This window comes from Volvox carteri (assembly GCF_000143455.1).
Source record: "Volvox carteri f. nagariensis unplaced genomic scaffold VOLCAscaffold_1, whole genome shotgun sequence".
Taxonomy (NCBI): Eukaryota; Viridiplantae; Chlorophyta; class Chlorophyceae; order Chlamydomonadales; family Volvocaceae; genus Volvox; species Volvox carteri.
In genome coordinates, this window is record NW_003307545.1 from 1172104 (window position 1) to 1197944 (window position 25841).

Here is a 25841-nt window from a genome sequence, read left to right on the forward strand (position 1 = left end):
GGTGGGGGAGGAGACGGAGGTGGCCTGGGCGGCGGTGGGCTTGGGGGAGGCGATAACTTTGGCGGTGGTGTCCTCGGAGGAGGAGGCGGCGGCGGTGGCCTAGGTGGAGTCGGGTTTGGGGGCGGAGGAGGCGTAGGTGGCCTGGGCGGCGGTGGTCTTGGAGGAGGCGGTGACTTGGGTGGCGGTGGACTTGGAGGAGGCGGCGGTGGCGGCGGGCTTGGAGGAGGCGGTGACTTGGGGGGCGGTGGGCTTGGAGGAGGCGGCGGTGGCGGCGGGCTTGGAGGAGGCGGTGACTTGGGGGGCGGTGGGCTTGGAGGAGGCGGCGGTGGCGGCGGGCTTGGAGGCGGCGGTGACTTGGGGGGCGGTGGGCTTGGAGGGCGGCGGTGGCGGCGGGCTTGGAGGCGGCGGACTGGGGGGCGGTGGGCTTGGAGGCGGTGGGGGCGGTGGGCTTGGAGGAGGAGGCGGGTTAAAAGATTGAGGTGGTAGGGGCTCCAAAACGAAGCCGCAGTTCTCCACCGCGAACTTTGTCACCCAGTTATCATCATCAAAATCCTTATCATCAAGGATGACCGCCAGTGACAGGGTATAAAATGTGTCCGGCAAAATCACATAGCTGGACAGGAGCGCCGTACCGTCAAAAAGGGTCAATGCCGTACTGGAGTCAGTCGTCCATACCACCACATCGTTAATGTCAAGCAGCGACCAACGAAAGATTTGCGTGGTTATGGGCTTGCCGTACTTGGCGGCGGCGGCGGCCAAGGGCGCGGAGGCGTCGAGGACAACTGAGGCGTAGCAGGCCAGCGTGAAGGCCTCCGGACTCTTCAGGCCGTCGAAGATGATGTTCGTCGGGGGATCGGCGGGTTGGATGGGGCAGGCCAGGAGCTGGATGAAAGTCTCGACCCCCAGGATAACGCCGTTCCCCTGATCCCACGTGGCGACATCCGTGACATCCAGAGCGACCTGCAGTCGGGACATCAACATCAAGTTGAGCAGGTTTTAGAATTCATTTGGTGCTCAGCAGCTCCGCAACACGGCTACATCCCTACACCCTGTATTGTTAGGCTTAACTATCGGCCTCAGATAGATGGATTGTTTAAGATTCCTCTCCCTCTCTCACACACAGACACACATATGGTCTCCGCTCACCCTGTACTTCTTCAAGGCGGTGCTCTGTTGGAGGTCTGCTGCGGTAAAGGTGATGGTGGGGTCTGGGTACGATGGATCCTGCGGTACTGTAACGCTTATAATCGGGTTGTCGTACCCCTTGTCCGTTATGTCGAATACGCGCCAAGTGTAGAATACCGTGTAAAAGTCACCAGGATCATAATTGCTAGCAATCAGAGCGAGGGCACTGTCGTCGGCTGTGCTGGCATCCATCGTGACGTCGCCGCCACAAGTCACCACGGCTGCGCCGCCAACGTACACATAGTTATTGCTGACGTAGCCGCCACCGCCGCCACCGCCGCCGCCACCGCCGCCGCCGCCGCCGCCGCCGATGGGGCTGGTCGGCGGCGATGGCGACGGCAGCGGGTTACCGCTGTTGTCGCAGAGCTTCGTGACGACACCGCCGCATCCCGACGGTACGGCAAGCGTCGTGATCTTCACGTCTTCGACGTCATTGTTGTCGGCTACCGTCAGAGTGACCGTGTACGTCACACCATCCGCTAGCTGGGAAAGGCCCACCTAGATGCCGTGCAGATGTACGGAAGTTGGGACGAGAGGACACGCGGCTTCACAGAACCACACCGGTAACAGTACGAGCACACGAGCACGGGAAGACGTCGACCGCTGTCGAATAGCGATAATCCTGTAATGTTACTAAATGCTGCTACCCTAAGCCTAAGGCAAGAGCGAAGTGGTTATATCAATAACAGCACGGTAAAGTCGTTATGGATGAGGTCTCATTTCTTGTTTAAGCACACGCATGTGGACGTTTCGATAAACTAATCCCACCAACGACCGGGTCATACCCTCCTAAGCCCCCACCAGGTCATATACCGTCTTAACCCCCCAAACGGTCACGTCACTCCTCACATAGCCCCCAACATTACCTTGGCAGTTTGCCCCGTCAGCGTTACGGAAGGGTAGCAGTTGGCGGTTAGCACCCAGGTGTACGACAGAATGTCACCTGCGTCGCATTTCCGCAGGAGCGGGGTTCGCTGGGTCAGGTCGGTAGGAAATGAGTGTCTGCACAGGATTTTGCGCTCAAAAATGCAGTGGAATTAGATTGTTCCTGATTCTGTTCCATCGTTCCAACCCTGGTTGGGCCCTTACGGCCCCTCCGGGCTCGTATGTGCTCGCTGCACCTTTATAATGCAACGCAACATCCATCCATCCATACATGGAATATGCCATTACCTTTATCCGGGTCGTACGAGTTGCTGGCATTCAGTGTCGCGGTCTGCAACCGGGTCCAGAATGGTGGGGGAGACCGTGTGAGAAAGGATGGTAAAAACACGGGATGAATGCGCGGGATCATGCACGGCTAAAGGAAGTCCATTGTTACACGACGTACCCCGCCCCAGGCATGAGCAACAGCACGTACATATCCCGCGCTCTCACCTTCGTCGCGCAGTTGGTGGTGGGGTTGGTTGTGTTGGCCACGGGCTTCTGATCCACTAGCAGTGTCTCACCACCAATCCATACCCATGAATCCAAAATCTGCGAGGAGTTACATACATACATACATACCCATAGGGCTTATCAGCAATGGCGACAACAAGTACGAAAGACGTAGAAATGACTGCGAATGCAGTACGACAGCAGAGAGCAGACCCTTTCTCTCATGCAACCGACGACCCGTCTGCCCACCTGATCTCCGGCATCCGCAATTGCTAGCTTGAAACGATATTGTTGGTTAGCAGTGACTTGGAAGCCCTGGGTGTTGAGCAGGTTGGTGTAGCCGTCAGCCTGCAGGAAGGGTTGCATATGGGGAGAAGGTGGGGTAGAGGCCGGGAGAAGCGCGTTTAGTGCTTTAAGACTCCACATTTGGAGTCGTGCAACAACGCGGACGGATAACACACGGCATGCATATGGGGAAAAAATTAGCTACCAGGGCGTCTTCTCAAATGGCGTATGGTCCGCATGACCTGCTATGTTAGGAGGGTGGCATGCCGGGTTGTGTACCGCTCAACTCGGCACAAACTGTGGAGACATGAGACTTGCGCTAGACCTTGACACGCGATGCCTTGAAGCGGGTATGACGTATGGGTATAACAGTGCAGCATTGGAGGTCGGGATGCTTGACGGATCCCCATGCGTACCTCAATGGGCTTCGTGGGGGAGACCTCGAAGGCTCGGTTGTTGTTCCAAAGGTTGGAGTTGGAATTGCCGTTAACGTTGTTGATAGATACCTGCAAGCGTGTGTGCGACCAGCAGCGGTGCGTGGGGGCAGGGATGTTGCTTGCGTTGGGTGTAGTGGGGCACAAGTCGGCGCGGCGCTGCTGACGATCTGTTTGCTCTAATCTCGAACTGTCCGGAAGACTTAGGTACCCACGTTATTATAAATAAACCCTAAGATAATAATATTGGTAAAATAAAATACTATAGTAATAATAATATAATATAATAATACATAATAATAATACATAATAATAATACATAAGTTTACTTTTAACTGCAAAATGCCCAACTCCAGGCAACTCAACTCGTTAACCCGGGCCAGGTTAGCTGTGGCGGTTATTTACCTGTGTGTCTATGGTGCCCTTAACGATGGCGACGTTGTGCCCGGATGTGATGGGCTGGGAGATGGGTGCGATGAAGAAACCGAACACGTCGTTGAAGGCTGTGCCCACCCATTCGGTATACTCGTCACTGCGTAATGGTCACAGCGGCCAGCGGGCGGATTTCAGTGAGTCAGGAATGCACATACACGCATGCTCATGAGCACGCTCACATAGCCAGGGTTGGCGACAGGGCGGGGGTTCCCGCTTGGGAGTACTTGGCGAATAAATACCATGCATGTCATTTCGTGAGCTCATGCAAAATATGAGATACCTTCCTGCGCTGTTATTATGGATTGGTTTGTGCTGTTTTGCGGCTTGCAAACGCACATGCAGGTCAATATTTGAGTTCGTACCTTCCAAAGGCATATTTGAACACCAGTAGGCCGTCTGCGAGGGCTGTTACGGTGAATTCAAGCGCCACTGCGTCATAGGTAGTGTAGGCAGGGATGAGCGCGTTAAGGTTTGCATCTCCGCCACCACCTACTAGTCCTGTGTAATAGTCCAGCGTGTTGACCGCGCAATTGCCGGCTGTGGCATCACCCGAGCTCAGGACCAGAGCACCTGTATTGATGCGAAAAAGATGAAGATACGTACGGTATGTTTTTTCATAAATGCGTTAACAGCGGGCAAAATATTTTAACGGATATGGTTTTTTATGTTTAGCTCTAAGGCAAAAAGCAATGGAATGAAGTTCATTCGCGCGCCCTCTGTTTGTCATGCGTGCACTACCGTATGCCGAGCAGCTTCCCATCGATTGCCTTGAAGCGTGCCAGCAGGGCGAGACTTGGCTATATTCTGACTTAGGTAAGCAAAATGGCAAAGTTAATGACTCCGTCGCGAAGTTCGCATCATTTTGCAAAGCAGGCAGGTCCGGGCTGCTGCTTGCAAAAGGGCAGTGTGGACCGGCCGGCTTTGCGCAAAATGATGTGAGCTCCCGGCTGAATACCAGTATAGTATAGCCAGTTTTGCCATAGTTAGAAAACGCGAAACAGTTCATAAGGTTAACAGACAGACTGGGACTCTGCTCAACCATCCAACCAATCTTCGCAGTCCTTCGCAGTCCTTTCGCCAGGCCGACTTTCAGACGCACAGGCGGACATAGAAGTAGGTAGAAGCGGGTAGAAAGGTAGGACCACAGGCACTACCGGCGGTACCGTAACCACATCATTTTTAAGAATCTAATACTCCTCTGGCATAAAACATAATAGGATGTATGTTGTGGTAAAAAGCTGTACAGCAATTATTGTCTACCTTTTGGGAACCAGGAGGCCATAACGTGTCCGGGAGCCCAGCCAGTATTCTGCACAATTCCCCACTGTACAGAGCCGCCAGCGATGCATGTTCCTTTAGAGAAAACCGCATTACTGATTGTGAGGTTTGGGTTGTTGCCCAAAATCATCTGCAAGCGCGCAGGCAAAGAAATGTTCGCGATGTGAGTCGGTGGACAGGTACATACAGGTAGGACCAGGCCGTCGTCAAGTAAGCAGACGTTCGATGAGCTTCAAACGGGCGAGGTCAGCAAAGAGAAGACTAAAAAAATTCGATTTCGTATGCAAAATCTGATGAGCCAGCACGGTGCCCACCTGTGCCGCGGCACTTGCGCTGGGGCATGAAATGAAGCCGCCGCACGACGAGACGGCGTTCAGGCCTCGCCTGGACCTGCGTGCCCGACTGGGAACATGGCCCCGACGTCCGCTCAGAGGGTCGGTCACTGTTTCAAAGATGTCAGCTAATATGGCTGTCGGGAGCAGTAGTAGAAGGGCCAGAGCCGACACCAGCCGAAGCTGTCGGCACGGCGGTCGCCTCATCGTTAGCACCTTTACACGTCTTTTAGAATAGCCTGCTCCGCGTTCCTTGCTTATAAAGTCTAGCCCGTGTGCTTTCGCCGAGTACGGCTTTGATCTAATCGCTTCCGCACGCCTCCAGTGGGCGGTACACATAGGACTATCCTAAGACAATATGGTAATGGGTGATGGCATGCACAATCTGCACAGTATCGCAAGAGGAGACACTTTTTTTCACGTGTATTATAAAGAGAACCAGAATTTTTATGTGTTTGTGAGTTACAAGCATTAAACAAGGTGTTGGGTTCAATAGGCGACGTGCAACGACAAGCCATGACGAGCAATGACGAGCAAATAATATACGGATATACAACTTCTCCGCCGTAATGGTTCTTGGTTCCAGGAACGTTTGGACCTGAGATGTGATGCACTAAAGCTGCTGCTGTCCTGCCTTATCGTGCTGCCTTATCGCGTATCGCCGGATAACTCTGACACTCTACGATGCTACAGCAGAACATCAATCTATAAATTTAAAACGTAACATCTGATCCAAGCATATATGATGTACATTCCGTGTGGTAAGGTGTGGAAGGTGTGGTGATTCCGTATATTAAGCTGCGGAACGCTGCTGCAGCAGGTTGGAAATTCAAATCCTGTCGCAATGCATAGAGGAAGCGGGTGCTGTTTCCTGGCAGGTATTCGTGGCGCAATATATAGGGAACACGGGTGTGCATTTTTTGGTTTCAAATTAGAAATTTAGAAGTTATAATTGCTGCACTGTCGTAAGGAGTAAGGACCCAGCCAGGAAACAGTCATAGAAAGTGCTAGGTTTCCACTTTCGAGCCGCGGCTCCCCGGGCGCAGGCCAAGGCGCGGCCCCGCCGGACGCGAAGGCAATCCGGTTTCCGGTTTGTTCGGAGCTTGAGGAAATCGTCGCTTTTGTCCGTAGCTCCGTATCTAAACCCTAAAAGTAAAGATGCCATGAGTGTTTCACCAACTCCACCGACTGTTCCTTCCTCCTATGCTCCGTGGTTAGTCTCGGTCAGCTCGAAATGACGTGATGCTTCCCGCGAGCAGCAACAGGAGGGTGTTAGGGTAGGGAAACCCAATACAATGCAGAGCATCGTGGAATTAGGCTGAGCATGCAATTTTCTGGTGCATCGGCAAGCTGCATGCTCAGCTCGTTCCTCCCCTGTTCCGTGGTCAGCCTGGGTCAGCACAAGACCGGGTAGCGCCTTTGATTACCAGCAGCAGCACTGGGACGCAGTTGGACAGCGTGGTCGGCTGGCCACACGGCCCACCCACTGCAGTGGGCTCAGCGGAGGATGATCACAACCGGTGCGCGGTGAACTCTGTGCTAAATTTCGGGGGTACTAATTTCTTGAGTTTAAAAAGTTGGTAGGACGCGTTATTGGTAGGTAAATATCTTCTTAAAGTTTGGGACCGATTAGGGTCCTGGGCACGGTGGAGCAAGCTGAGGACGTACTTTACCGGTGCACCAGCATGTTCGATGCCTCAAAACGGGACAACCCCCAAAACGAAGAAAAAAGACGAGCGACGAACAAAAAAAATTTATTACAAGGTAAGAAGGATAGCATGTGGAGTGAATGCTGTAACAGCGGATTCCAAAGGCTCAAATTATCGTCAATCCGTAATCTTTATCCAACACTGTAAGCCAAGGCGCGCGAAACGCCGGCTACAGTTACACCACCCTCGCAACTTCCGGGCAAGAGGGAACGACTTTTACGCAGGCAACGCAGGCTTGCAGTTTCGTTAAAACCGGTTGTCATCTGAAAGGCCATGACGGTTGGCAATTGTGCAATAATACCAAGCCAACCGCCGGCCCACAGTTATACCACGACTTCAGAAAAGTACCGATCGCGGATGTAGATCCCGATTGGTACTTTTCTGAAGTCGTGATACATCATCCAGTCTCTCATTACACAGCAGCAGCACATTGTGTACAACACTAAACATCCTTCAATCCTAGAAATGAAAAGCTACTGCTGGTACATATCATTGTTCCGTAACGTCCTTTTACACAAATCCTTCTACCCAAGGGGAGCGCGGTGATGACACCCGCCCCACCTAAGTAGATGGTATCTCAGCACTCTCGAGTCTCGACTGTCGCCTGCGACGGGAACCTGAAGCGATGAAAATAAACTAATCTTCATACCGTCTTATCTTCATACCGTGTTATGTCCACTCAATGTTAGAGATAAGAGTCCTTCAGTGAACACATCACTCGCTCATATCGTTACACAAGGAGAGAGAGAGAAAGGATACGCAAGCAGTATATAAGCATACCGTAGCCAATCCTGATCCGATGTCGTATTGGGATAACGGCAACTAATCAAACTACCGAAGTGTCAAGCCTGAGTGTACCTAAGAGCACTTTCCAACACTCCCACGCGCTCAGGACTTGCACACGTTCATCGCTATACGATGCTTCTCAAACTTGTCAGTTGGTAAAGGCTTCGTTAAGCAATCAGCTACCATATCTTCCGACCTGCAATCTACCATCACAAGCGTACCGAGCGCTACCTGCTCCCGTACAAAATGATAACGCACAGAGATGTGCTTCGATTGCTTCGAAACAACCGGATTGCTCGCCAACCGAATTGCGCTCTGACTATCGCAATTGATCTGCGTTGGCTTGAGGTCGTAGCCGAGATCGCCAAGTAGTTGTCGCAACCATAAAGCCTCCTTAGCAGCTTCCGAAACAGCCATATACTCAGCCTCCATAGTGGACGCAGCCACGCTCCGCTGAAGTTTGCTAGCCCAACTAACTGTACCACCATGAAGAGTAAAGACATAACCAGACGTTGACCGCCGCGAGTCAGCACAACCCGCATAGTCAGCATCGCTATATCCGACCAACCTCTCATCTGCTCGTTCACCACCTAGAAGTAATCCGTAATCGGACGTTCCTGCCAAATAGCGTACTACCTCCTTCGCCGCTTTCCAGTCCGACCTGCTAGGATTCGACATGTGCCGCGCCAAAACTCCCACGGCTTGTGCAATGTCAGGACGAGTACATCCAGACACGTACAACAAACTGCCAATTAACTGGCTATACGGGAAACGCTCTCGATCCAGCCGATCTTCCACTGCAGCATTAGGTAAGACGGTTCCAGGACTCATAGGTACAGACTTCGGCCGTGAATTAGCCATGCCATAAAGACCCACAATGTCCTTAACCATACGCCCCTGAGAAACGGTAATTACCATGTTCGCTCGATCGCGCTTAAGAGTAAGACCCAAAAATAAACTTGCCTCTCCTAAGTCGCGGCACTCAAACCGCCGCATGATAGCCGCCTTTACTTCTGAAACGGCTCTCTCGCTCCAAGACGCAATCAAAACGTCGTCTACATAAACCAAAAGATATACAACCTCGCCTTGTTTACGGCGAACAAATAAACTAGGGTCCGCACTCGACGCGACAAAGTCCATCGACACTAATTCTTCACATAACGTGTCATACCATGCACGCGACGCTTGGCGAAGGCCATACAAGGCCTTATGAAGAAGACAAACTATCCCCGGGCCTCCCTCTTCAAAACCGGGGGGTTGTTTAACATAAATCTCTTCTTCTAAATCGCCATTCAGAAACGCCGTCTTGACATCTAGTTGGTGCAATTCAATATCGGCGCCAGCTACCATGGACAAAAAAGTACGCAAGGTAGTGTGGCGACTTACCGGCGCAAAGACCTCCTGGAAATCCACACCCTCACGTTGCATAAAACCTTTCACTACTAGGCGTGCCTTGAACCGTTCAATGGCACCATGCTTGTCACGCTTCAATGAGAAAACCCACTTAACGTCAAGAGATCTGTTGTCCTTGGGCTTCGGCACTAAGGACCAAGTACCCTTCGCACGCAAAGACTCAAGCTCTTCAAGCATTGCAGCACGCCAAACTTCAGCATAGGGAGATGCCATTGCTTCCTCGTAAGATTCCGGAATATCGACATCATCATCCGACTCTTCCTCCATCTCTACGCGGAAAGCAAAACGTTTGGGTGGAACTCCGGCATTGGAACGCTTTTCCCTACCAAGAGCTAACGGCAAATTATTGTTCGCATTGGACGGTCCTGCATTTGACGGCCCTGCGTCGGACGGCCCTGCGTTGGACGGCCCTGCGTTGGACGGCCCTGCGTCAACCAATCCTTCACTGACCTCCTCATCCACTTCACCGTCATCATCACTATCAGACTCGGACCAATCCGACGCCTCATCGTCATCAATCAACGGCCCCGGCTCGTCATCCGACCCCTCGTCGCCAGCCGGCCCGCCTACAGGATTCATCTCGATCTCGACCAAGGGCGCCCTCCTGGGGCCCTCATCATCAGTACCGGAAGAGAGCGACTCCTCTATCGAATCGAGCAAATACGCGACACTATACATAATTCCCTCATCGAAAACCACATCTACACTAACACGAATCCGCCCTTCTGCTGGGATCCATACGCGCCACGCACTAAATTTAGGTTCATACCCAACTAGGATACCCTTGACGCAGACCGGGTCAAGTTTATTTCTAAGCGCCTTCGGAACCTGTACATAAGCCACGCACCCGAATACCCGTAGCTTAGAAACGTCCGGGGGCTTTCCAGTAAACAGCTCCCACGGCGTCTGTACAGTCCCCTTCGTAGGACACACGTTGCGCAAGGCGTTGGCCGTCATTATTGCCTCTCCCCACAGCTCCGGAGGTACGCCCGAATCATATTGCATGGCCCGCACACGCTCCAGCAAAGTCCTGTTCAGGCGCTCCGCTGCTCCGTTTTGCTCTGGTGTATACGGGGCCGACTTCTCATGCACAATACCCCTCTCAGAAAAGAAGGAGGCAAGGCGATCGTTGACGTACTCCGTGCCGCAATCAGTTCGGACGCAACGAACTTCTAGACCAGTCTGCCGTTCCCACTTAGTCAAAACCTCACGAACAGCAGCGGGGACTTCGCTCTTTGCGCGAACGCAACGAACCTCGGAGTATTTGCTAAAATCGTCGTAGAAGGTAGCGAAGTAGTTGGCTCCACCCAGCGACGTGACCGGCATCGGGCCGCAAAGATCCATATGGACGAGATCGAGCACGCGTTCGCCCTTGTGCGTCGATGAATGATGGGGGCTGCGGGTCATTTTTCCCATAACGCACGGCTCGCAGACCTTGCTCTCCGGACGAAGGCTTTCCTCGCGGCATATGGGCTCCGAATGGACCAGGTCGTAAAAAAACGGCCTATCAAAACGGGTGAGGCTAGCATGCCCCATGCGACGATGCAAGGTGTCTAACTTTTCCTTGGGAAAGCGATGCAGTGATAATGCCCTATTCCACTCGGCATCTGGCTGCGCAAGCACGATGTACATCCCGTTCTCCTCGAACACATCGACAGCGGGAATTCCGTCTATTGCTATATACGAGCAATCGGCGGACAGGACAACCTCTACCACCTGATCCGGGAAGGATCTCTTCAGGGCCTTGACTGAGAACAGGCGGTGTTGCAGGTCCGGAACTACGTGTACAGGTACCGACAATTCCGTCTGCCCTCGAAAAGAGGCGAAAACCGCCCTGCCCTCACCAATCGAGCTAACCGTCCGCCCATCCGCCACCTCAAAAACGACACCCTCGCCCTCGCGCACCGGCTTCAGACCCTCCACGTCCTCAGGCGTGAAGGTCAGGTGATCCTCGGCTCCAGTGTCGAGAAGCCATTCACCGGGTGCCAGTCTCATTCCCCCAAGCGTGTTTATGACGCCAACTAGTCGCCGCCGCACGCCCTGGGCCTGCGGCTGCACTTGCGGTTGTTGTTGTCGTTGGCGCATGAAAGGCTGGGGAGGTGGTGGAGGGGGAGGCGGCGGCGGCGGCGGTGGTGGTGGCGGATATGGCTGTCTAAGCTTCGGACACTTGGCAACTAAATGGCCCTGCTCCTTGCAGTAGAAGCACTTTCTGTTGTCCTTCTTCTTGTGTGGCGCCTGCCGCGCGACGTTGTAGGCTCCCTTCACGGGCGACTTCTTGGTCTCCGTATCAATCTTCTGCTCCTCGACGAGTAGCCGCATCTCCAGATTCTCGACGTCGTCCACGTCGGTAGTATTTCTATAACTGTGCGATCATGCATACGTATCAGTAGGCCCTCAAGACGTGTCCACGCTTTCGTCATCCGCCAACTAATATCGATGGCTGCGAACTCTAGTCGAAGCGCTTGGAACCTCGCGATGTAATCGCTGATCGTCTCGCTCGATTCCATCTTGAATTGGGTCAACCGTTGAACCAATAAGCTCTTCGCAGCTCGAGTCTGCTGCCCATACTTAGCCGCCAAAGCAAGCCACAGGTCGTACGCCTTCGCGTGACGCGCGTACAGGGGCTTCTCCAGGACGCGGATGAATTCCTTGATAACGCCCAAAGCTCGCTGGTCTTGCTCGTCTGTCACTACATCCCGCGTAGCCTGCACGGGGCTGATCGCGTTCGCTAGTCCTTTACGTTGAAGGACGCCGATGACGTGCTCCTTCAAGAGGTGAAAGGTGCTAATGGAGAAATAAAGATCCTCCTTATCTATTTTCATCCTTGCCTACAGCTAAGTCCGCACACAGCAGAAAAAGGCACCACCGGGCAAACGGATGACCGCACGCTAAAGCGCGGGGCTCATAACCTGTTAGAGATAAGAGTCCTTCAGTGAACACATCACTCGCTCATATCGTTACACAAGGAGAGAGAGAGAAAGGATACGCAAGCAGTATATAAGCATACCGTAGCCAATCCTGATCCGATGTCGTATTGGGATAACGGCAACTAATCAAACTACCGAAGTGTCAAGCCTGAGTGTACCTAAGAGCACTTTCCAACACTCAATATTGTTTAACATGGCATACCAACAACCAACTGCTGCTTGTAGGAGCTTGTCGGGTTGGATCTTGGTTAGCTGAAGAACGAAGCATATCTCATGACATTGTAACAACTGAAAAGCTGGTATTCTATATTCTATCTATATTCTTTTCGTACGCGGTCAGCTGCTTCACCAGGACCCCAGTGTTTGTCTCCGCTGCAGCATCCACTAGATGTCGAAATGCAATTTGGGACATGTTGAATATCGGTGATGGATGCTTCAACCTAACAGGGGTGCAGTGGAACATATGAAAAGATGGAAAGGGTCATGGAGATACGGTAATGTCGGCGAGTTGGAGGTACGGGCTCAATTCGGGACGATCAGGGCCTGAAGCACCCATGACTGAATGAAACGCAGTCCATGTACATTTAAGCCAACGAGCCACACTGCCGGAAAGCAGCTAATGGGCGGACCGCCAAAAGTGCGATCATAGCTATGCCTAGGGGGCACGTGAGTTTGTTGAGAACACGTTTATGAGCTTTTGGTTATATTGCTTTTGGTCTGTTGGAAATGCGACCCGATAACCTATTAAGGGACACGGAGCATGCACAGACAGCTATACATAGCACCAAGAACCTGACTTTCATAACGTTTCTACACATGAAGGCAACAAAACTTTAGATGCAGTTGTGGTTAGGTTAGAAGCTTCCCATGACACGTTGTACACCAACGGTCTTCTTGCGCTTCAAACTTGGGTCTCATGCGCCTTCTGGGAACCATTATTCCGTACCTTGGGCACGGATTAGGGTTACCTCACGAAGATGCACCTTGCCTGCTGGCGGCCAGTTTGCGGGTGGCCCTCTGGAGCAGGCCTTCGGAACGGCCTTCGGAACGGCTTGCTTTCAGCGCGGCACGCTCCCATCCAACGAACTAATAGGCAGATATGGCAACTCTGCAAACCGACACCTTGCAAAGCATCAAGCAGGGTTCCTCGGTGGCCTTCCCGGCGCGGTTGCTCCAGTTGGAGCAATGGCCATCGCAGCTGTAATGCTGGCAGCCGCCAAAAGCACAGCCGCTCTTATTCAGAGGTCGCGATTAACTGGTTCCGTCTCCGTCATGCTCCAGGAGCCAATCCTTTTCCGCAGTCGAGCTGTCTCTTCCCAGCCCATACCCCTGGCGTCCATGTCGATCTCCGCTCCGCAGCCGTTCCAGCAGCAGGCTGAGGTCCTCAGAGGGTTGCTTGCGTGGGTCAACTACAAGGTGCTGCAGGTGGGTCAGATCACAAGTATCCTTTTGATAACTCTACTTTGGGAGGCTGCGGAAAAACAGGGCTGCTGGTTCCCCCTTCGCATCCTCACAAGATTTTGCGTGGCCTCCTCTTTGGTTTACATATCACTGCTCACTTCCACATCCACACTTCCTCTCAATGACTGAGCCCTACCCTAGCTCATGAGGCTCGTGTTATGGTCTCCGTCGGCCATTCCAGCCGCCTTTGGGTCGGCGGCCTCTCTCTCTCCCTCTCTTTCAAAGCCTTGCCGCCACGCCCAAGAACCTAGGACTTGGACAGTCCGTCCTCAACGTTTTGTCCAGCTTCACGCGCCCAACCCCGACACGTCCTCCACACGGCTGACCTGGACGTTGTTTCCTGTACGATACATGGCGACCCTGTACGGCGCGCCGTGTACGACGCACGGGCACGATGATGTTACTGATGATAACGCAGATGATGACGCTTCCTGCCTGGGGCAAGCTGCTGACCGTACTGTTCGTTGCCGTACCCATCCTGGCGATGGGCAGCTGGGCCCTACGTACCCTGACAGGCCAGAACTTCCGGGAGGCGCTGTTGCGGTGCTACCTCATCTTGAATAACGTCCCAGGTATCTGGGTCGCTGGGTCGCTGGTTTTGGATGACTGAACGAATGAACGAAGCTGGGTCGCGGGTTTTGGATGGTCCACCACCATAATCTTTCGGTACCACGTCCATCGTTACCACGCCCTCCAACACACACCGCCACTCCGATCATCCCGCAGGTGCCGACATCGCCAGCGAGACCGACCCGCGTGCAGCAGTAGTGCTCAACCTAGTCTACACGGTGGGCCTGCTCACCTTCGCCGCTCTGATCGGAGTGATCGGAGATGACATCAGCAACGCAGTGGAGGCGGCGCGGCTGTGAGTTGCGGTAGTATATACATGCAGTGTGCTACTTTCATATATCTGTCCACCTGTTTACCTATATGTCTGTCTATCGTTTTACTGCTAGCTCATTTCAGGTTTTCTGTGTCTGTTTTTCTGCGTCTGCACGTACAAAACACAGGGGTAACTCCAGGGTGGTCGAGCGAAATCATACAGTGGTGTTGGGCCACAACAGGCAACTGGTGGAGGTGTTACGGCAGGTGGCACTCGTACGAGCGGACCGCGGCGCCGCCGCCTTTCCCGGACAGTTGGTGGTGCTGTCGGAACGGGACAGGGGCTCCATGGAGGACCTGCTGGTGGAGGCGCTCGGCCCGGCAGCTGCAGCGGGGATAGTGACGCGGCAGGGCAGCCCCATAAGGGTGCGTCTGGGGGGAGGGTGCGAGGGGGGAGAGGGGGGCGTGTGTGCATGTGTGTATACATACGCGTTGTTCTTTGTGCGCGCGATTGCGCGCGCGCGCGTGTGTGTGTGTGTGTGTGTGTGTGTGTGTCTCAGCATACCCATGTGCATGGTTGTATGTGTGCATTTCTACCTTGCCGTTGGCGCGGGTATGGCCGTGTCTCTGGCCCAAACGCGTAAACGGATGAGTACTACGGCCACCAGCACCACCAGCACCACTACCACCACACTCTTCTGGTTCCGTATTCCTGCCTCAACCCAAGCCCGACAACTCCCCGGCACACACACACACTCTCTCTCTCTCACCGTTCGCGTCTTCCATCCGGGCCTTACCTGCCTTTGTCTCCCCCTCCAACCCCTCCTTCTCTGCTTCCCTCCCTTTGTGTCCTTCGTCCTGTCATCCCAACACCCGTATCGGGGATTTCCCCCAATGCTGCTTTGCATCCTGTGTCGTACGCTTTCCTTTCCCTTACCCCCTATTCCCTTCCATTCCGCAATCTCGGAAGGTGGCGGACCTTCAGCGCGTCTCCGCGGGCCATGCGCGAACCGTCATCATGCTGGCTCCGGAACCAGCCGGGGGCGGCGATGGCGGGGAAGACGGCGGCGGAAGCGTCAGGGCCGCTGCAGCGGCGGCTGACAGCGGCCTCGATCCGGATGGATGGAGAGGAGGAGGAGCAGGTGGAGCTGCGGCTCCAGACGGCGGGGAGGGTGGGGAGGGCTGCACGTGCCTGGGGCTGTCCTTGGAAGCTCGACAGGTGCGTCCGTACTCATTTTGTGTGCCTTTTTCCAATGCTTCATTTTCACCGCCCCCTGTTCCGCGTCCTCTCCACTTCTCCGTTCGACCCCATTGAGCGCCGGTCTGAATGTCCGTTCCCTCCCTTCCCGCTGTCTTTTTCGGTAATCTGTTAAGTAACCCCCAGGATCCCCGTAGCTATATCCTTCGTTACTCATCCCCTTTTGTGATTTACATTCATGTCTCCCTAGCCTGCCTCGCACACGCGCAACCCCGCGCATCCAAACCTTAAAACCGTATAACCCCGGAGTATAACCCCATCCCATCCCGCATTGTCTTCACGCCCTCTCACGCCCCTATACGACCAGGCTGTGACTTTGGCGGCGCTTCACCACCTTCGGCATCAGGCCCTGAGGGGGCCGGGTGGCAGGGAACTGGGCAGTGAGCCCCAGACGGTGGTGGTGCAGCATGATGCCGACCTGGATCTGCTCGATCCGGATATATTCGCCAGGAGCTGGGGCGACGGAGGAGGTGCCGGAGGTGGTGCCAGAGGCAGTGGAGGTGGAGCGACAGCAAGCAGGCACCTGGTGAGTACCGGGACAGCTGACCAACTGACAAACCGCTCCACCGCTGAGCAAACCAACAACGACCGCACTTGTTGCAATTTCCAAAGCTCAAATCTAAAACCTCCTAAACCTCCCAACCGCGTCTGCTCCAGGTCACCCCAGTGTCGCATTTGAACAGCTTCTCCCGCATCCAGGCGCAGTGCGCGTCACAACCCGGACTGTCGGTTGTGATGAGCAGCATCATGCAGCAGAAGCCGGGCATGCCAGAGTTCTACGTGCAGGTGCGAAGGTGTGCGTTTGGGCTGGGCGATGTAACGGATCGCTGTACTAGTGCTAACAGTAGAAGTAGCCGTTCGCTGGTTCTGGCTCCCCGTTTCTCTAATGCTTCCATCTGGGCTTTTCAATGCCTTTTTTTGCGTAGCAATACAGTTTACGAGATAAGTGTGTTGGTTAGCCGTCAAGCGAAGAAGCCACCAGAATCAGCTGAAATACTGAAAGTTCCCCAATCCTTCCCCCGACACGCCACAATCGCCCCTGGTATCGCAATTGCCACTGTCGCCGCCATCGCAGCACATCCGTGAGGTCGTAGGCCTTACGTATGGTCAAGCGCGCCGCCTCTTCCCACATGCCGTACTCTGCGGCGTATACGATCCTGCCGCCGCTACCGCCTTCGCCGCTAACTCCGCCGAGGCGCGACTGGATGCTGCCGCCAAGGCTGTCGTACTCAACCCACCAGATTCCATGCCTCTCCAGGAACGCTACGCACTGATCCTTCTAGCAGATCGGACGGAAGATTGCCGCATCAGCCACGCGCGGCTGGCGGAAGCGCAACATGCCCGGCAATTCAATCACTCTCAACAGCAACAGCACCACCATCACCAACACCAAGACCAAGACCACTCTCAGCACGGCAAATGTCAACAGCGCGAAGCGGTACCTACCGACGAAAACAAGACGCAAAAAGGACTCAACAATAGGCCGCCGGGATTAACAACTGCTGCGACAGCGGCAGCGTCATTAGCTACGCTTGGAGGTGGTGTCCGTAAGACTGAACACCGGCTTTGGGGCGGCGGCGGCGGTGGCGGTACGCGGGCTGAACGAGGTGCTGCACCACTGCGTGTGGTGATTCTGGTGTTCAACGGTCAGCAGCCGGAGGAGCTTTTAGAGGGGGTGGCGGATTACTGCCCACCTGGGTCGCAGGTACTTACCACAGGGCTTAATGAGGCCGCACATTTCGGGCTGATTTAGGCAGCGCATCGCTTGCCTTGTTGAACGACTGGCCATACATGGGTTACAGACAGATCGGGGATCCGAATGGACAACTCAGCCGCTTGCCTAGCTGCAATTTAGTCGGCCTCTGTGTGTGCATGCGTGCGTGTGCCGCTAATACTTAGCCGCATTAGCACTTAATGCTGTGAGACGGTGGTGAATGGTGTCGTTAAAATAGGGGCATTTGAGCCTTGTATATGCCTACTTCATGTGGATGTGTATGTCTTAATTGTCCGCGATTAGCCGCGATGAAGGAAATGCCGAATGTACGAATGTACTGCCGCAGGCAGTTGTGGTGGCGGCCAAGGATACTCCAGCAAGCCGCGGTCCGCCCAGCAGTCTGATGACGCAGCGGCAGCGACGGCGGTTGCGGGTGTCAACGGTTGTGGGCGACCCAAGGACCCGTGGGTCGCTTCGGGATGCCGGTGCTTATGAAGCTGACGCCGTCATCCTCGCAGGTCCGCCTGAATCCTTGTTGCATGAATGAGTCGTAAGGAAAAAAAGTGGCCGCGATTGAAGCAGCGCTTTTATTGCAAAGGCAGAGACGCAGCTTGAGAGACAACTGAAGTGCGCAAAACACATTCCACAGCCACAAAACACAATTTAAAGGGCATGTCCTAAATGTTTGGAGGGGTATACCTTGATTGCCGTTGGCTTTGTCAGTCTACAGCCAAGGCGGCAGCGGAGCGTCTTGGGTCCTTTCGCGCGCGTGCAAGCCGCGCCATGTGGAATGGAGTGCGCTAGTTCATTGTGGGCATATCCATATGAGGGATTGAAGAGGTTTAACGACTCTTCAACTGGTACGAGAGCAGGGTCCCGCGACAAGCAGAGGTGTCACGAGAAGCATCCACCTTGCAGAATATATGTGCAATTTGGATATATGTGTGCCTGAGTTGGGAGGCTTGGGTGGCACGTCCCTGCTGTACAGGCTTGGAGGGAGTCAGCACCGACAATGCGGATGCACAGGCGCTGGCGACGCTGATACAGTTGCAGTCGCTTCCGCCGCCACTCCACCAGGCCAGCGCCGCCGCCGCCACCGTGGCGGAGTTGCAGTCGAACTTGGCCTCCGTCGCTGCATCAAGACGGCCGCAGCCGCCGCCATTGAACCTGGTCTGCAGCGTCATTGATCCACGTGTCAGAGAGATCATGAACAGCCTGGCGCACGTGCAGATCGGGGCCGGCGGCGGCGGTGGAGGCGGGCCAGTGCGGCGACAGATCACAATAGAGGCCATTAATGCAGACGAGCTTTTGGCTGGCGTGGTGACACAGGTGCGGTAGAGGCAGTGCTCGGGCGGGCCGGGGCAGAGGGTGAGGCAAGGGACGAAGCGTGGGAAGCAAGGATTGCCTGCATCTAGGCGGAAGGGCCGCCAATGCGAGGCTGCAAGCCACGGCACGACTGCTCTGGGGACAACTGGAAGGTTCATCAAATCGCGGCACGGGGCCTCTGCAGCGGGCCTCAGCCCTGAAACCTCCATAACATCAATCGCTAGGTACAGTATGAAGCGTGGTACTCGGCCTTTTGTCTTCGGAAGCCATGCTTTACACCTAGGAACGAACTAATTGATAGGGTTGATAGCAGCTATCTCCCGGCCTTTTGGTCTGTACGGCAGGTGGCGGCTGAGCCACGGTTGTCGGGGCTGTTCCACGAGCTGTCTAATGCGGAAGGCGTCGAGATCCATCTCCGTACACCGCCAGGGCTGAAACTGCCGTACAATCAACAGCTCACGTGGGATCAGGTGTGGCTATTGGCACTAAAGCGGCTTTGTTTGGCGGAGTGGGTGAGGTGGTGCCATTTCCCCCGTGCTTTCGTCCGGACAGGCTTCGTAATCAGGCTTCAAAACATGAACGGTGTCTACTTGCGGTGGTCCTGTTGCAGGGTGGAAATCCTCAGTAGCATACGTCAGACGGCATCTCCAGCTATATCTTCTAGATTCGGTTGTAGTTCAATTTCCGAGGCCAGCCGCACTTAGCCAGCCGAACAAGTCTTACCAACCCCACACGCATCCCGCCCTCCCGTGGCCCGTAGGTTCAGGATGCTGGCAGAGCTCACGGCGTGACGGTGATTGGTCTGCTGCACGCCTCCACCTCCACCGCCGGTATGGCGGCACAACCGCGGCTGCAGCTGGGAGTGCCGCTACACCCATCTGGAGCTGCAACGGAGCTCCAGCCTGGGGATAAGGTGGTGGTGCTGTCCGGTGAATGAGTAAAATTGTGTGCGTCTACCTTGCAAAGGCATAGGGCGAATGTCAGTGCGCTAACGACGCACCAATTCAAAACGATCAGAGGAAATTGATTACCGCTTCTCCGTTTGTGTCAAAGTTTGAGTAAATTGTCAGTTGCTAGGATCGAATCAGCAACCTCTAAAACTTCAGATTAGAGCTTTCCCAACTGAGCTAAATCCGCTTGATGTTAAGTGGGCTGCAGATGTCACCACTTGCTGGTGGCGATTGAGGAGGGCAGGAGGTTACGATGCTTGTCTTTTGGTGCGGCGTTAACAGCGACGGTGTACAGCCTGCTTTTGTAGCAAATAAAGGTCGTGCGTGTGCACTTGTCCGTTCCTCTTGAGTTGCATAGTTGGGAGTAGCCCCTTGACAGCCCCTTGACAAGGGTCATGTTAACGAACGACAATACAGTGGCTCCGACCGGATCTCTGGTGCTGGCTGCAGACAAACGCAGTGGAGCTGGGAAAAAGGCCAAAGGGGAACCAAGGCAAGCCCCACACCACGGTCTGGTTAGTCCCAAATAAGCGGAGCCACTTCCCGTATAGCAAATCAAAGTTGACACCCGAGGCATAACCTACATTTGCAACCATGCGGCAGGAGTAGTTCTGATATTGTATGCCAAGGAAAGGTACAGGAGTGGGGGGGAGCACATGCAATAAGAGATTGCGGGTTGGTCAACAGCAGAGCTGTCAGGTTCTTAAAGCTCGAAGTCGCTTAAAATGTTAAGAAAGAGCTAGGTTTATGAAACTACCAATAATCTTTTGGGTTCATGGTGAAGTCCCAACTGGGTTGTGCGGTTGGTTGACTGTTGCTTTCCTGGTGGTTGCTGGTCCAGTGTCATGGGTCGTGGCACTGACGTTGGTGGTTGCGGTGGATGTCGAACGTTGTTTGACCATTGGTGCGGTAATGTTGCTCAATTTAAGCATTCATATCTACGATGAGTGTCAGGCGATGGGTCATAAAGAAGATTTGACACGGCATATGCTTTTCAGAAAGCGCGGCTGCCGGGCATCTGTCCCCAGTGTGCTGCGCCACTTACCCGATCCGATGAAAAGGTGCGGGCCCAGTGTTACAAGCATGGGTGCGGGCGGGCCAGGAGGACCGCGACCTTGGGAAAGCCCTTCCGGTCCCTCTGACTAATGTTCTTCCATGCCATTTGAAGGTCCTTTTTGGACCTCACCATTCCCAAGGTGCCTGGATCCCGCAGCCCCGTTTTGGCTCACTTAAAATTGAGATCCAGTCCGAGGATTCGGCTCTGAAGAGTAATATGTCCATGTGTGTGTGTGTTAAATGGTTAGGGGTCCGTGACCCCATACCTGTAAAATTACCCATACGAGCCGAGGGCCCAAGGGCAATATCTATACGCCTAAATGCCATTGAGAACAGGAAACACCGCACATCAGCCCAGACTAGCGTCCAAAGGGGATAACTGAGCCCACATACGTTCCAACATCCTCGTCAGACGTACTGGTTCCCATTTCATGGCCTCCAACATGCTCTGTTGATGATTGAAAAACTCTTCATCACGAGTATCATTATAGGCTGGGCATTTCAATAACACGTGTTTTTCATCATCGATTCGGCTATTAGTACTACAACAGCGGCAAAACCGCTGCTCCCTGGGGACATGGTACTTTCCCCTTCGTGTTCTGTTTGCCTCCAAAGCCCAGCAACATAAACGAAACTGTCCATGTGTCAGCCCATTCCTCGCAGACTTATGAAAGGCTTCCAGGTAACGACGGACCCTGGCCTTGTCTCCTATCGGCTCTCCTAACGGCACGGCCCACTCCTTTACTGCCCTGCTCGAATACCGTACACAGTACAGACTTGGGGAACAGCGCTCACATTATCATCAGGTTTATGACCAGACATACCTCGTTTACAAAAACGATTTCGCTGCGGATGTCTTCTCTTATGTACTGGCGTTATGACACTGTACTCCGTGTCACAACACCCCGCCTCAGCAAAATCACCGTGGTAATCTTAAACAAGGGTTCAAAGGGGAACGGTCATGGGAACGTAGGGGCTAAGCCCCATTGTCTGACACAGGTTACCTAATATAGTGCAAGGGAGCTCCGGACAACAAGTAATATCCGCCTCCTTCATACTTGAAGAAAAGCAAAAATGGTTGCTGTACGACTACCTGGAGTGGATCAGGGGTTTGTAGCTGCATGCATTACGAAACATTGACGCTTCGAAGACCACAAAGCAGGTACACTACGCAGAAGTACTGTGCAAGCTACAGCACGGGAAGGCGCCAAGCCACTGCCTGTGTGTAAGCTTGGCGTTATCAGACACGAGGATCAAATGCGGCCATGAAACGTAGATCTTCGTTGTAAATAAATATAACGTATCCGATGCGAGCTGACCCATCAACGCCGCCGCCATTGCCCGTCCCACCTGGTTTGTTACGGACCTTGGTCCCGTGGCCATTGGTCCTGGTCGCTAGGGCCTTTACCTAGCCCTTTTTAGCCTTGCCGTCGCTGCCACGGTCGCCGCTGCCCTCCAGCACCCTGCCGAGTCGTTTGAGGATGGGCCTGTGTTCCAGGCGAACAAAGTCCGGGATGGGCAGAAGCAGCGCCGGCGCAAATCCCAGGATGAGCAGCAAGCCCTTGAGCTCCTTGCCCTCAAGCACGCCGTTCTTGTCCTTGTCAATGAAGCCCAGTAACGCCTCCGCCAGGAGCTGGGGTGGAGAGCGCGGTCGGGCGGCATGGTTATAAGGAAGTGCTGAAGGAGGCGGGACCTAAAATTTTGTAGCATTTAACGGTTACAATATAACCACAAGCAGATGATATAAGAAGCCCGTGCGCACATCTATTTGGCTGTCGCAGGGCGGCTTGTCAGGTCCTGAGCAGCAATCAGACGCCCGCGCTCCTTCCGCAGCTGCCTTGCAGCCATGTGGGTCAGCTCAATACCCACGACCCACATCGCGAACCACAGTACCGCCCTCTTCGTCTTTAAGGACAATGGCAGGGGCGGCCGCGTGCAAACCGACTCCCCTGATGGTGCCTTTCGTAGCCCTGTTCTACCGTTTTCCCCCGATAAGTGAGCCGACCCACATTCATGCCTCCTTAGGATCCGAGATTAGTGGCCATCCTAGATATAACTTTGCTTGGCCGTAACATCAAGGGGATTACCCATGCCGACCGCGCTTAATGCCACAGGCCACATTCAAATTCAGCAGTTTCGACCCATGGCGCCCTCACCAGTGGATTCCGCTTGACCCTGTCACCCATGATCGCCAGGTACAAGGCCAGAAACTCGGTCCGTGACAGCGTGCCGCTCGAGTCCTTGTCAGCGTGCTTGAAGTAGGGCTCCAGGTCACGACTGGTGTAAGCGCGATGGGACATGTTGGTCAAGCTCTCGAACGCCTGGGTGATCTCTGCGGAGTTAAAGATTTCCTCACACTCCTGTCGCGCGTCCAGGCAGGTCGCAAGTATGGCGGAAAGAAAGGGGAACGTTGTGCAGCGTCAGGAGTTTGTCTCGGGCGTGCCAATTGCAGGAGCTGTGGAGGTTGGCCGACGGCATTACGGAGAGCGTCTATAAGGCTGCGTAGCAGCTGCGGCGTGGATTTCGTAGTACCCCACTCAAGAGCGGTGGCTGGAAGCCCGCCTGCAAGGATGTATTGCCCTTCATCCGCCTTCCTTACGAGCGTGCAGCTTCTGTCACGTGGCAGTGCAAAACTGTTTCCAACCGGACGTAACAACTCACCTTCAGCGACAGTGAGCCATTACGGTCTTTGTCATACTTGTCCCATGCCCTGGATGCTCTCGTCAACAACGATATGAGGTCGGTCACAGATAGCTGACGCCCTGGCTCTGCCCGGCAGAGAACAAGCGGGGCGCAGTTGCTGTTTGATAATTTCCACGGTATCCTAACCGAAGTTGAAGACGAAACTCTTAGGAAGCCAACCTTCGCCGTTCTTGTTTGCCAATCGGGGGTTAGAGTTGCGCGACTGCCATGATAACAATATGAGGATACTGGCTTTTGAAGTAAAGAAAACATTGTAAGGCAAATAATTTGGATCGCTCCCACCCCGCGCTGCAGCAAATAAAGTTTTAAGAATGAACGCAGTTCGCAGTTTAATTGGGACACACGCAGCCTGAGCAACTAGGTAACCTGAATGCAGAAAGATCTATAGGACACGGTTAGCTTTCCGTCAACAAGTTTTAGTTACCAGTGGAAATCCGTACACATCGCTCAGGCGCAAGTCGGTGCATGCCATCCTGTTCAATCCACTTCCCGCTAGCAGCGTTGAGGAGCTTCTTACGCTTGTTCAGTGTTTTGTTGGCCTATGTTTCCCTGCGTTTCATCAATCCAAGCCCTGGTGCAGCACTGTCGCGTAGCAAATATACTTATAGTTTATCTTACTTTTTCCTTGTATCCCCGACACGGATATCTGTGAATTCAGGCCTGCAAACTTTATCTTCTCCCTCCTCGTGGCAGTCAGTAAATGCTGCAACCATTGCCGTTGGTGTGCGATGGCTGTTGTACCGTAACTTCTCGCATTTCCGTCAGCAGAGGCATATAACCTAAGCATGTGGCGGGTTGCACACCCTGCGTTCACATAACTTGTGGAGATGAGGGCAGCTAGGAGATAGGAAGTCGGCAGTCGTAGAACCCTAAGTAACGGTCCAGCAGTAAACCGTGTTAGTAACACAAAAACTGCCACCTTTGTCAGGCATCTTGTACCGCATCCTCACGTGTGGCTAGTTACTAGGCAGAAATGCAGCGATGACAGCTGTCCAGTAGGCATTATTGCACGAAGATACGTGATCGAAGATTGGAAGAAGTGACACATCTATCTTTTATCTACTGCCCTCGAAGTTTTGAGGTCTTGACGATGTCTTACAAGGTGGCTTCACTGGGGCGCGGTTATAAGAGCGCTGTAAAGTTGTCGGCGGACTAACAAGAACTAAACAAGCTGCCGTTTCCGCTTACCGCCCCGAGGGTACGGGTGGAAAGCATGCTCGTTTTCCGTAACTGCTCTTGTAGCACGCCATCACAAAGCGTACTCTCCTCAAAGCATGCTTTCTGGGGCTGCCTATTGATGATATTCTAAAAGATTTAAAAGCCCCCCAAAGCAGAGCACCGCTACCAGTGCTTCTCCCCGCGTCCAAGCATCACTAGCTGCTACTAGAACCCAAGAAGCCTCCACAGCAGCATAGCTCACGCCCACGCCAGCACTTTCAGACCCTTCTCTGCTCTGCTGCTGCTGCTGCCTGCAAGAACCTGCACAAGATCAGCTTGCTAGCGGCTGCACAGCTGGCCCTGTGCACCACTTCGGTAAACACAACAAGCTTCTGGCTGCACGCTCACAGCTCTTGCAAGTTTCACCCTGCTACTGCAACCACTCTTGGGCCAGCAGCTGTTCAGAGCTGGGCCTTCGGAGCCATCAGGATGGCGTCGCTGCCCTAACAGAGAGCACTAGACCAATGCCGCGCTGCTTGAACGCCATCCCTATGGCATAAACATGTCGGTTACCGACCGTTTTTAACACTACTGAAGTTCATTAACCAAACCGACCAATTAACAATCGTTAAAGACACATTAACCGGCCATGCATGCACCCAAGTTGGAACAGGTCCGACATGGCTGTGTTCAGCCTGTTCACAAGAGGGCCGCCGGACTAGCCGGGCTGGCAGCCCACAGGATGGAACCTGGCACCGGTGTCTGTTCCTCACCAGGTGCTCCAGTAACCGCCATGCAACGCGCCACCGCCATCATGGCACCATTATGGCACCTGCTGGGGGGACACCAATAAGACACAAAACCTGCAATTAGCTACGCAGCTCGTCTCCTTCAACCCTACCTAACAGTCGCCAGGTTAAGCACCTGCTCCCTTGCAGCACAACCATTTATGGTCCAGCAGCAGCTTAGCGCTGCTTGCATGGTCTTTGGCGGGCGTGCTGAGTGCCTCAATGAACACCCTGCCCTCTGCAGACAATACCAGGCGACCGCACACGTCACGCAGGAGGGGACCCAGCTGGAGGAGATCTGATGCGAACGTGTAGCAGCCCTCCACCAGTGTAGAGTCAGTGCGCCAACCCGCAGGGGAGAACCCGGCAGGCGGCACATTGTCCGTTAGATCACATGTCTCCAGGTCGAGTAGAAACCAGCCGCCGCAGCAGCAGCACCAACTA

General features: G+C 54.0%; 4 protein-coding genes across 4 annotated transcripts; 1 reads left to right on the forward strand and 3 right to left on the reverse strand.

Annotated features, from left to right (window-relative positions):
* Positions 1 to 99: 99 nt before the first annotated feature.
* Positions 100 to 5533, reverse strand: VOLCADRAFT_85888 (uncharacterized protein; the record flags this gene model as incomplete). Its single annotated transcript, XM_002945991.1, has 12 exons — positions 100 to 960; positions 1147 to 1366; positions 1684 to 1839; positions 2035 to 2128; positions 2359 to 2401; positions 2563 to 2661; positions 2812 to 2910; positions 3264 to 3353; positions 3687 to 3813; positions 4079 to 4286; positions 4977 to 5124; positions 5309 to 5533. 12 exons carry the CDS (start codon positions 5531 to 5533, stop codon positions 100 to 102), a joined length of 2370 nt encoding a protein of 789 aa, XP_002946037.1.
* Positions 5534 to 7152: 1619 nt separating this feature from the next.
* Positions 7153 to 12573, reverse strand: VOLCADRAFT_85889 (uncharacterized protein; the record flags this gene model as incomplete). The annotated part of the gene is made up of 4 exons (XM_002945992.1): positions 7153 to 7176; positions 9685 to 9838; positions 10658 to 11325; positions 12511 to 12573. 4 exons carry the CDS (start codon positions 12571 to 12573, stop codon positions 7153 to 7155), a joined length of 909 nt encoding a protein of 302 aa, XP_002946038.1.
* A 239-nt stretch (positions 12574 to 12812) lies between these two features.
* Positions 12813 to 21728, forward strand: VOLCADRAFT_85890 (uncharacterized protein; the record flags this gene model as incomplete). Its single annotated transcript, XM_002945631.1, has 16 exons — positions 12813 to 12827; positions 13521 to 13586; positions 14041 to 14194; positions 14349 to 14487; positions 14633 to 14870; positions 15415 to 15663; positions 16010 to 16228; positions 16360 to 16488; positions 16778 to 17407; positions 17763 to 17934; positions 18405 to 18745; positions 19087 to 19254; positions 19503 to 19671; positions 20534 to 20753; positions 20861 to 20888; positions 21663 to 21728. 16 exons carry the CDS (start codon positions 12813 to 12815, stop codon positions 21726 to 21728), a joined length of 3003 nt encoding a protein of 1000 aa, XP_002945677.1.
* Positions 21729 to 22156: 428 nt separating this feature from the next.
* CamB (calmodulin-like protein camb) lies at positions 22157 to 25422 on the reverse strand (the record flags this gene model as incomplete). The annotated part of the gene is made up of 4 exons (XM_002945993.1): positions 22157 to 22381; positions 22905 to 23108; positions 23410 to 23516; positions 25383 to 25422. The coding sequence occupies 4 exons, from the start codon at positions 25420 to 25422 to the stop codon at positions 22157 to 22159; spliced, it is 576 nt and encodes a 191-aa protein (XP_002946039.1).
* Positions 25423 to 25841: the final 419 nt, after the last annotated feature.